At 39.8% G+C, this 12,209-nt stretch overlaps 1 protein-coding gene across 1 annotated transcript in view; it reads right to left on the bottom strand.

The window, feature by feature from the left end:
• ICE1 (interactor of little elongation complex ELL subunit 1) overlaps nt 1–8,721 on the bottom strand; it is a 40,164-nt gene extending 31,443 nt beyond the window's left edge. The window contains exons 1-6 of the mRNA XM_085571593.1: nt 8,596–8,721; nt 7,788–7,846; nt 6,136–6,170; nt 5,665–5,683; nt 4,789–4,900; nt 3,724–3,800 (exon numbers count right to left, since the gene is read on the bottom strand). Coding sequence (XP_085427719.1) covers nt 3,724–3,800; nt 4,789–4,900; nt 5,665–5,683; nt 6,136–6,170; nt 7,788–7,846; nt 8,596–8,679 — 386 coding nt within the window. The 5' untranslated portion in view covers nt 8,680–8,721. The remainder of the gene's footprint in view (nt 1–3,723; nt 3,801–4,788; nt 4,901–5,664; nt 5,684–6,135; nt 6,171–7,787; nt 7,847–8,595) is intronic.
• Between the last annotated feature and the right edge of the window lie 3,488 nt (nt 8,722–12,209).

The raw sequence follows: 12,209 nt of genomic DNA, 5'->3' as shown, positions 1-12,209 counted from the left end.
ACGCCTTTTTCCTATCTATCACTAATGACAAACCCTGGGACTCCCAGAAACCTGTGCTGGAAGACCATGACCTGTTTGGATTAGTAAAGAGAAGGCTAAGGGGTGATCTCATGACAGTTTACAACTTTCTCATGAGGGGACAGCAGAGAGGAAGGTGGTTATCTCCTCTCCCTGGTGAACAGTGATAGGACAGAAGGAAATGCAATGAAGCTGCATTGGTGGAAGTTCAAATGAGGCATTAGAAAAAGGTTCTTCAGGCTCCCCAGGGAAGTGATCATTGACATCAAACCTGTCAGAGTTCCAGAAGCACCTGAATGACAATCTTAGTTTTAAGTAGTCCTGCTAGAAGGGAGTTGGACTCAATGATCCTCATAGGTACTTTTCAACTTGAGATAAAAAAAACTGTGATACAAACAACTAAGAATCTGAACGAAGAGAAATGAAGTGCCAACTTCATTGCAATAATATTTATAAATTAAATAATTACATTTACATATGTAGTACCATACTAATTTCATCAACACACAACTACATGAAGAAAATAGGTAGATGTTAAATCTAGCAATTTACAAAAAGCAGTTTGCAGATTATGCATTTGGGCAGAACTCCTCTTATGCTATCCAAATCAAGTTCCTATCTGATCCTTAATATACATGCACAACTGCAGCTGACAGAATGCTATGCTAACAGAAGTTGCACTCCACAGGAATTGCCACCCCTGTGGAATATTCAGAACTCAGCTAGACAGTCCTGAGCAAGCTAACTTTAACACTGGCTCTGAATGGCAGACTGGACCAAAGGACATGAGTGATAATTTCTCACCTAAGTTTTTTAATAGTACCTGTAGATTAACAGCAATTTTATGCACATTTCACTATTACTCTGCTTCTGAATAAATCCAGCTTTCAAATTAATGAACTCATATGACCTATTGCTTAAAATGGCTTCAGTATCAGAGGTATACAAAACAGCTACAGCATCACAGAATTGAGGATGAGGTGGCAAGAATCCTCTGGAAGTTATCATGTCCAGCCCACACTACTCAGGCTGGGCCACCTACAGCTTAGTGCCCAGGACCATCTCCAAATGGCTTCTGAATATTTCTAAGGATGGTAAGGCCACAGGCTCCCAGGGCAATCTATGGAAGTACTCAGTCATTCTCACAGCAAAGTGTTTCCTGATGTTCACAGGAAACATGACCTTCTTTGTCTTAGCTTGTTCCCATTGCCTCTTGTCCTATAACTGGGGTGCAAGGAAGTGAGCCTGGTTCTCTTTTCTTTACACACTCCCTTCAGGTATTTATAGACATTGATAAATACCACCTATGAGTCTTTTCTTCTCCAGACTTAACAGTCCCAGTTCTCTCAGCCTTCTGTCAGTGGAGAGATGCTCCTATTCCTCAATCATCTTCATGGTCCTTCCCATATATCCATGTCTCTCTTGTATTGAGAAGTCCAGAACTAACACAGTTGTTCAGGGATGGAATCAGAAGAGCTGAGCAGAAGAGAAGTCGCACCTTCTTCAGCCTGTTGGCAAAACTCACTGAAAACCAATATACTGGTAGTCCTCTGCCACCAGTGTGTATCGCTGGCTCACATGATGAGATCATCCCAAGCTATTACTGGTGTATGTGATTGTTCCTCATCAGGTGCTGGGCTTCACACTTTTCCTTGTTGAACTTACCAAGGTTTCTGTCAGCTCATTTCTTCAGCCTGTCAAGCTTGTGCTGGATAACAGCATGCCTCTCTGGCCCATCAGCCACACATGGCATGAGGCAGATCACTAACAAGATGTTAAACTGGACTAGACCCACTATGCAGCCCTCTCCGTCTCCCCCCAGGGTAGTATTATCTACTGGTCTCCAACCAGACTTTGCACAGTCTTCATCACCACACTCATGGCCCAGCCATTCAGCCAGTTTTTGATCCACTGTCTGCCCATCTAGCCCCTACAGCACCAGCCTAATGGGCTATGATGAGGCTATTATGGGAAGCAGAGTTGGAGATCTTATTGATGGCCTGTCAGACACTAGCCACAGCTCTCCCCTGATCTAGGAAACATGTCAATTTATAAGGTCAGTGAAACACAACTTCCTCTTGGTGAGGCCATGCTACCTACTCCAGAGCTTCTTGTCTTTCATGTGCCTGAAAATGAGTTCAAGAATGATCTGCTCCATCTTCCCAGGGATCAAAGTGAGGCTAACTGGCCTGTAGTTCCCTGGCTCCTCCTTCTTGAAGATATGAGTGACAGACAGGGACAAACATTATATCTATACTGACACAATAAACTGCCAGCACATCAGAGTGGTCAGTTCCTTCTTAAGATGCAGTTAGCAATGGGGTAGCTGCTCTCTGCTGCTCTTAGATTAAGACAATGTGCTGAATATTTCAATAAGCTCACAGTACACTGAGTACGTCTATATGTGAAGTAAGTGCAGAATGGCTGAAGAAATGACAACCTAGTCTCCTCATACAGTCGTTTGGGTAATAATGGCTTGCTGCTCTGCTTGTGAATACCATATGTTTCACAAGTCATGTAAAGAGACTACAGTATTTCTTTTGAGAAATGCTTCAGTCACTTGATCATCTATGTGGGCCTTCATTAGGCTTTCTCCAGTATACCCATATGTCCTGTACAGAAAAGCCCAGAACTGGGCACAGTACTTCAAGGCATGGCCACACCAGTACTGAGCAGAGGGAACCAATCACTTCCCTTGACCTGCCAGTAGCACCAAAATAGCTTAGAAACACCAAAGTTAAAAATGTTAACCAGCTTATATGGAAGCAAGGAGTCACCAGCAGGAGTCCCGCTGGGACGTGTATTAGAACACATCAGAAATAAAAGCTGACTACAAAATCAAAAGGGTCTTAGAATTCCAAGTTACTAGAGAGCAATCACTGGATTTTGTAAATGCAAAGTGATGCACATGAAGAAGAATAACCACAAATACCAACACCTTGATATATATTAGCTGGTTCTCTTTTGAGAGCATGACTACCTTCCCACACAATATTGAGAAGTCACAGTTCCCATATATAGGTGATTTAAAGGTTAAAAATATTAAAGGATTAAAGAGCAATTAGACAAGGTCATTAGAGTATGCATCAAGAGCTGTAAGAGTTAACACACACATATGTTCCAGTCAAGGAAATCTTTGACTGCTTACTGGAAAAACAAACTTTGGGAATTACCAAGGCTTCAGAATACTCTGTATTATGACAACAGAAATTACTTTTGCACTTTTGCCACCAAATCCATCCTTCTCATTTCCAAACATGGCTAACAATTCACTATGAACTGCTGAGCTGTTACACTAAAACAATTATTTTAAGGACTGATTTTAGTACAGACCACTTTGGCAGTATTATTCCTAGACTGGCCTCAGAGACTTAACAGCAAAACTGAAATGAATGGCAATAATAAAAATCTGAGACTAAGAACCACTTAGAATTGGATAAACTACAGTTTTTTTTCAATTTCATCCTGTTCTTAAAGACTTCTATTAAACAAACACATAAAGCTACTTCACGACAAGACAATAAAGTACTCAAAAGAGTTTGCTACAAAACTTAGGATCATTCTTCCATCAACTCCTTGTTCCAAGAACCCGGAAGTACAAAAATTTTACAAAAATTTCGGCAAAATGGAAAGCATAACTACTATCAAGTTTGGAAGAGGTAAGTGAAGCAAAGAAAGATTAAGAAAAAATGAAGCATTACTCACACAGCATCGCTGTTTAATATTTCTTCTTTAATTTTAACATATTCCAGTTGACTCTCCCGATAAATCTTGAGAGAACTCTGAAGAAGGAAAGCACAGTTAAAATATGTTATACTGAGGGGAAAAAAAAAAAGGCAGATACCTTACCTCTTCTAATGAAAACAGTGCTGGTCCAAAAATGTATAAGTATATTCAATAAAAAAAGAAGCATGTTGGAAAAGTCAGGCTATCTTCCTTCTTTAAAAGCAAAAGTTATAACAAACAAACACATGAATCTCTTTATGTCTATCTTTTGAGTACATGCCTTCAACACCTAGCTGGATAGGAACTTAAAGTCAAGCGCTTAACTATTATACACCATACATATAATCCTATTTTTTCTGAAAATGTGCCATCAGGACACCAGCTACTAATGCTTACTGAGGGAAGAGAAATTATAAAACTATTCTAACACAGAACATTAACTAGGCACAGCAACAAGACAAATGTTAGTATCTTTCTTATACCATTATAAAAAAGCTACAAGAAAGAAAGTGGGGCATTTTCTTCAGAAATTACAGTTATGTCTAGAAAATACATACATGTAGGTAATTCGAACAATCTAAACCTTCTTTCCTGTAGACTGAATCTCAGCTAAGTGATGGGAGAGAAATTAGGAATAAACTCCAGAAGCTAATGATGTGAAAACATATGTTCAAAAAGGTAACAGAAGCACAACACTATTCTGCACAGACCCTCCTCCTTGGCACCTTTTCATTAGTACAAGTGATATTCAATAATCTGACAAGATCAGAGCAGAAAACCAAAGGAGTCTGAATGTTTCTCCTTCCTTTCTTAGTGAGGAAATAACCAAATATGATCAAAAATTGTAGGAACTACAACAACCTAAACTTATTGCCTCTCTGAAGCCAGAAGTAATTTAATTAATTCCACCTAATTTCACCAGTTACCTGTCCCAGTGAGCTGGAAATAAGAACACAGCTCGTTAAAGTCAGATTCATTAAGATGAGCATCAGGAATATGCATTTCCTTCAACAAAAAAAGTGCAAGTTATTTAAACACGCACACCTTTTTTTCTTCCAATTCTGCCTTCAAGGAACCCAACTCTTCCTGGTATTTTTCCAGAGGCAGAATTTTCTGTAACATCTTCTCCACTTGGCAACGAAGAGCAGAGATCTCTCTGAAATTAGATGTGCAATTTAAAAAGTTGCCAAAAACACAGATGCTTTGAAACTCAGTATTCTGATTCTTCAATCAAGTATCTGAGCATTTTGCTTTTATCCTATGGAAAACACTGCTGTGAGAGACACACCTAACAACTTTAAGAGTTTCAGTGCTCTTATTTTTTCAGCTATTTACAGAAAATCCAAGATCTGATATAAAAACACCACACTGAACCCAAAGCTAGAGTAAGCAGGTGGCATGTACCATAGAAGTATGCTGCCTACAATAAAGTGCCAGTAATAAGTGTCTCTGCATACACAGTGCTATAAAGTAAGAGCAGAGTCCAAATGCAAGTGTTTTTCAGCAGGCAGGTCGGAGTCCATAAAAATTATATGCTGCCTCTTCCTCTATAATCACAGAGTAAGCAAGGACACACAGACATAACTCTTAAGTCAAAATCCTTTACACAGATATGGACACCCCAAACAGGCATACATTTAACCACCACCAAAAGACAAGCTTCATTTATCTCTACTTGGTTACTTTTTTAAGACTCTCACAAGCCCAGGGCCAGGAAAGAATCCCACACAGGTACTGTAGAGGAAGGACAGATTTCTCTCCTCATCATACCTTTGCTAACTATGGCCTAGGAAGCATAGTAAAAGTACCATACTAAAAGTGCAGCTTAGACCCATGATGACACCGTCAGACTCCTAAAACTAACCACAACACAGAGAATATAGTAATACATCTTTAGTAAACAATATAAATCCAACTTACCTTTCAGCAAATTGAAGCTGTTATCTCTTGTTAAGGTAGAAATTAAAAATAGTTTATCAAGTGTCCTTAAGTATATTTCAACCCAACTGCCACTTGCAAAGAAAGATCCAGTAAAGACTTCCTCGCAGAAAAAAAACAACTCCCTGAGACTTGCAGAACTAAGTGTTTAATACAAGCATTGAAATAAATTTGAAGTGAATAAGAAGAGCTTCTTCTGTTATATGAAAAAAAGATTGAATAATTCTCAGCAACTCAGATTTTAAATAGACCACCTTAAACCATATACCAGAAACAGGCAGATCTTAAGTGGATAGCTTTAATTCCAAAGGCCTACTTTCTTTACAAAACCCACCCAGTTTGTTCTTTATTAGAGACAACATGTCATAACCTAAATAGAAAGCCTCAAGCCCTTTTATAAATGTTTTAGGTGTACTAATCCTGTAAGAACACAAATAGAAAACTAAAGGATATCAGTGCATTTCTGTTGATACTCTGTCAGCAAACGACTGTAAGAAAAGAAAAAACACAGACATTACTCATTTTCTCACCTGATTTTGACAATCGCAGTGAGGGTATCTTTCCTTTTGCTTTATAGATAAATAGAGAAAGTGTACAATTGATTTACATTTTCTGATAGTAGTCAATATAACCCTTTGATTTCATTAAGCCATTCAAACCTCAAATCAAACTGCTTTAAGTAGAAAAAAAAACACAACTGGCAATTACATGAAGTTGTAGCCATTAACTAATTCCAGCTTTAAAAAAAAGTACTGCTTAGACAAAGGAAATAATATACATATATATACTAGAACACATATATTCATATATATATATATATATATCTTAAAAAAAAATGTTTCCCAAAAAAAAAGTTTCCAAACCTGAAAGGGTGTTTTCCTAAAAAAGAATACACATCTCAGAGAAATAGTTTGAAAGACCCTAAAAGGTTTTAATCTTTATATTATTCTCCTAGCAGCCATAAAGGGTAACACCCTGATGCAAGAGGGCTATGGGACAGCACCAAAGAAAGCTACTCCTTTCTTTCCTCAAATATTATGTCTTTTAAAAACAGAGAAAAGAAATTACAAGAAAGAGTAATACCATGGGAATTACCCTAATACAGAGAGGGCTGCATTACTTTCTATTGCAATAGTTAAGAGCAATCCAGTAAAGCAAAAGAGAAAGGCTGAGCTGCAACTAGTTAAAGAAGAGGCAATTTCCACAAGAAATATATGCACTGGCAATAAGAAGAGGGACACAAAATTTAGAGGCCAGAAAACAAATCACAACAAAGGAGCTTTGAAAAAAGGATCCTAGTTAAGAGACTCAGTGTGTGCTATCTGAAATAATCTCTGGAAATAGAATGCAGGACTGTCATTTAGATTCACATGCATCTACAAAAGGAGAGATAAGAAACAAACCACTACAATTAGGAGACATAGCATGGGTATCAGGCCATAGTATGGAGGCATACATAACATATCCTATTATCTTATTCCATACAATATGTTGATGGGTTTTGAGAAGAACTGGAAGCAAGCACAGAAAAAAAGCAAACTGTCAGAAGGATTTTATAATCATATTGTTCTGTACAATGTTCAGCTTCACTTTTCATAGTCTTATATTTAATCCCAACAGAATTTCGGAGCTCAATGATCAGACTAAATTCTGCTGGAAAAGTTTATGTATGTACTCAACTTTCAGTTCCCACATTCTTCACTACAGAATAATTAAATAAGCGAGCACAATTAAATGAACAAAATAAATATAAATAAATATCAAAAATCTGCTTCTGCCTAAAATAAATAAATCTCTTCAGAGTCACTTCTGCCTGTACTTCTAACAATATTATAGGCACACAAAATAGCCCTGTTTATTGTCATTATACACAGATGTTTTACAGAATAAATTAGTCTTACAGTCTAGATTTAAGATGTGTTTGTGAAGACCTTTCATTTTGAGAAGCATTTAGTGTAGTGCATAAACAAATACCCACATTCAAAAAAATCATATCTCCTGCATTGCTATAAGTACTTAAGAAGAATAAAGCTGTAAGTACTTAAGAATAAGAAAAAAAAAAATTAAAAACCCAAACAAACAAAACCACATTAAACTGTACTTACTCTCCATCAATTATTTTTTGCTTCAGTGCAATTAATGCAGCTACATATTCATTCAAATTCTGTAAGGAAGAGTCTCAAGTCAGTAAAGAATTTACACCCCAAAAATTGGTACTGTAAATAACCCCTAATCCAACTGTTAATTTTATACAAAGTACAATAAACTGTCTTCATTCATGAAAAGAATGCAGGCTCCACAAGTAAGAATGCATCTTTAAGTGAGGCCTTGCTACAAAAGCTCTTGAAACTTTGCCTTTGCAGTAGATTCTATACTAAATCCCTGTAATTTTTCCCGTCAAAATCCAATTGACCTTTGACAGAACATAAGCAATAAACATTAGCTCACTTGAGTCTACTGATTTTCCAGTTTCTCATCCATACTCATTCTAAGTGTGCCTTGTGAACTCTCAACAGGACCTTCTCTTTATTTAAAGGAAAACCAAAAATTACCCAAAGCATAATACCATAAAAATACACACTCGCTTCAGAGCCCTCAAGGAAGTAAATTCTAAATCCTTATACTGCACCGAAGCAAAGCCAAAAGGACACAACTAGAAATTCCCTGACAGATCCCACTAGGCAGGTCACAGAGACACGAGCTATTTTTCCACACTTCGCCTGGCTAAAGCTCGACGCTGCTGCTACTTTTACAGACCCCGTGTACCACGCACGCTATCCGCGTTCCCGACGGCACAGGGAGCCGTGACTTTAGTTCCCGACGCTTCCCGCCAGCGGTCCGGCACTGATCCGCTACCTCGCCCGTGAGCAAAAGCCCCACTCCAGCGCCACAGGGACGGCGGTCCATGCCTACCTGCTGGAGAACACCGCAGTTGGCGCAGGCCCTGCCGGCGGCCTCAGTCCCGGCCGACGGCGGCGGCGTCTCTCCGGGCATCATCGTGCCCACGCCTCTGTCCGGCCCCGGCAGCGGCGCGTGTGCGCCGCTCCAGCGCGTCACACGCCGCGCCTCGGCCTTCACAAGGACCCGACTCGCCTTCGCCTCCTCTGCTGCCTGACTACTAGCAGCAGAAAAGACAGCAAAAGTGCTCTCTGCAGAGACTGAGCGTTTGAAGGCGACGGGTGAACAGCGACTTAGCCCACTGAAAGGCACCGCCTCAGCCACGCCCTTCTACCAGTACTATTGTTTTATCTTCTATTAGGTACGGGCACTTCCGGTACTGTGATCCTGGCGCAGGCGCTCCTTTCACGTGGCGCGCGCGGCGGGGCGGAGCCGCGCTGGAGCGGCGCGCGGGGGCGGCGGGCTCGCGACAGAGCGGCCTCCAGCTCCCTGGAAAAGCCCCGCTCCCCGGCAACTGCCGCCGCCGGACTTTGGTCTCGGTGGCCCGCGACGAGCCTGAGGTGGCACCGAAATCGGCCGGAACACAAACGGACACAATTTGAAATATTTGAAAGGCAGCATTCTTTATTGCAGTGTTGGACACTTTGGGAGGATAGCTCCTCTAATCGGATGTGTATCATGAAACTACAACAGGGCATTTATTCCATCATGACCATACATTTCATGACAACTTATTTCCTAGCTAATGCATAAACATCACTGTCGTAGACCTAATTTGCATGCGTCCGCCTCCTGTTGGAAGTCCTTTTATGGTCCAAAACGGTCATCTAAAGGGCATCTCTGCCGCTGCTACTCACTGAGTGTCCCGATATCACAGATGACCTTCACGTGAACATTTTTTTGGGCCTGCACTGTTGCTTCTTGTTACATAACTTTGCCAAAAAAATTCCACTATATTCCTCAATATCTATTTATCCACTGGTTCCGGACACGTTTATCATATTTTTTTTTTTTTTTTTTTTGCTAGTTAGTTTTTAAACTCTATCTAGGAACTTCAGGAGAACTGAAAATTTCCATTTCTCTGTGTTATCTCTCAGAGGCTAATCACCCTTGCCACCTTCTCTCTGCTGCCATGCTGGCAAGCTAGGCCTGCTGCCTAGACAAGGGCATGCATCACTGATGCCATTCCCTGACACACACACCGTCCCCTAGTTTTTCAAATGGGAGCATACCAGTTCACCTCACTCAGACAGCATCTTGTGGGAACATAATACTCATTAAGTGATCAAGCTTTTTATTTTGTCCAAGCATTTGTAAACATTTTTAATATTTAGCATCGCTTGTCATTACTGCCTGCATTTACCACTTACACCACATCTTTCTATAGCGAGTAAGCTAGGGAAAGACTTTATAGAATTACAGAATGGTTTGGCTTAAAGGGGACCTTAAAGATCATGTAGTTCCAAGGCCCCTACCATGGGCAGTGGTAGTGATGCTAGACCAGGTTGCTTATGTGTTTCAGGCCATGCTTTCAATCACTTAGAGGCACAGAAATTAAAGTAGGAGCTGCTTACTGTATTGTGCCACCCTGTATTAACTGATTGAGGTACATAGCAATCACTCAGTATTTAGCAGACAGGACAGATGGTTGCACATACTGCAAATTAGTTTGTGATTTTTTTTTCTATTCAGCTTATGGCGTTGGACTTTATTCACTGCATGCTGCTGCTTACACTTCTAATCTATCTGAAACTTTCTCTGGTTTACAATTTATCCAGTTGCTTTTTCACTGTTGTCTTCCTTGTAGTTTGCACATATTCCTCAGGGGAATTAATATTAATTTCTAGTTCTGAAGACCATGTTAAATATTCCTTCTGATGAATAGTAATGTGTACAGTTGCACAGTTACCTGGACCACGACGAAGACATTGAAACTAGTAACTCCTGTATAAGTGCTCTGATGAAACATAGTGTTTCAGGCTTTCTCTTTCTACTTTGAGAGCCTTACAACAGTATAATAGAATACCCTTTGGAACAGCAATAGAGTTTGTGTATCAGTGTCACTGGAATGAATTTACCCTCTGGGCTGAGTAAGTTTCCATGTGAAATGCCCTTCCAAGGGAATGGAGCAGAGTACGACTCATTTTAGATTTGAGAATTTGGGGCTGCAGTCACGTCAGGTAACAAGGAACGATATTAGGTGAGTTTCTTAAGGACAGGGTTCTGCAGAAAGAAACAATACTGTGTCTGAAAGAACTTAATAGATAAGATGTTTTCAGAAGAATTCAATGTTTCGTGTAACTATTCATGCTTAAAGTGAAAATTTTACCAAAATTTTGGTTTAATATTAAAGATGTCCAAATTTTCTAGTTGTTTAGACTTCACAGAATCATTTAAGTCAGAAAAGACCTCCAAGATCATCAAGTTCTTAGCAATTTCTACCTTGTCAACTAAGCATTAAGTGCCACATCCAATATTGTCTTGAACACCTCCAGGGATTGGTGATACTACTGCCTCCTTAGGCAGCCTATTCCAATCCTTAACAACCCTTTCCATGAAGAATTTCTTCCTATGACCAATCTAATCCTCCCCTGGCACAGCTCAAGGCTATGTCCTCTTGTCCTGTCACTAGTTGCCTGGGAGAAAAAGGCTGACCCTGTCGCCACAGTGGGCCCCCAGCCAGGTAATAATTAGCATCGGCTCCATGATTCACAGAAGGCTGATCAATCTTTTTATTATATAGATATCATTATTAATAAATCCATTGCTTTTATAGACAGTTACGATACACCTGGACCTAATTGGTCCTCCAATCCAAACACCATCACCATTGGGTAATTAAGAAACCACCCTTTGGTAAAAAAATCTGCTTAACACATTCCACATGTTCACAACAACAGGTACAGCAAGTGAAGGTAAGAATTGTCTGTCATTCTTTTATCTGATTTTCTCACAGGCTTTCCCAGAAAGGCCTGGGAAAGTCTGTGCCTGATCTCCGTGGCCAGAGAGCTGCTGCCACAGTGCACCCTTTTGTGTTTAAAGAGAAAAGCAGCATTTGTACTCCTCTGCAGGGCCCTTTGCAGAAAGGAGAGCAAACAGATCAAGAGATTCCCTTAAAAATTTGCTGGTTGTCAATCAGAACCTCAATCAGATGCTGACTTAGAATGGTCAGGGAGATAGATTCTTTACCTATAGAATATCTATTTATATCATATCATTAAGACAAGGTTTACAATATGAGAAACCCAAATAATAGTGTCTCTTTGGAGAATGCAATGAATGATCGTTGTTTTAAACTCCAGGAGAAGGTACATTAGCTGGAGATGTTGATCTTTGACATCCCTGAATGTTTTTATTGATCCTGAAACAGAGAACAACTGAAGAAGGTTAATAGGGACATGATACTATGATGATAACAAAGCTTCGCTGAGGAATTGCTTCTGTATGTTTCCAGACACAGATGTGTCTTGGTTATGAGCATGAGGAAATGTCGGAGCAAAAGCAATGCATGCAATGAAGAAGAAATTGGAAACAATTAGAAATCAATGAAATAATGCACATAATCAATAACACATGTGACATTATATAGTTATCAGGCACTATAGTACGGACTGTCATCCCGAGTCTGC

This window comes from Lonchura striata, chromosome 2, assembly GCF_050655825.1.
Source record: "Lonchura striata isolate lonStrDom1 chromosome 2, ASM5065582v1, whole genome shotgun sequence".
NCBI lineage: Eukaryota > Metazoa > Chordata > Aves > Passeriformes > Estrildidae > Lonchura > Lonchura striata.
This window is presented reverse-complemented; position numbering and strand designations above follow the sequence as displayed.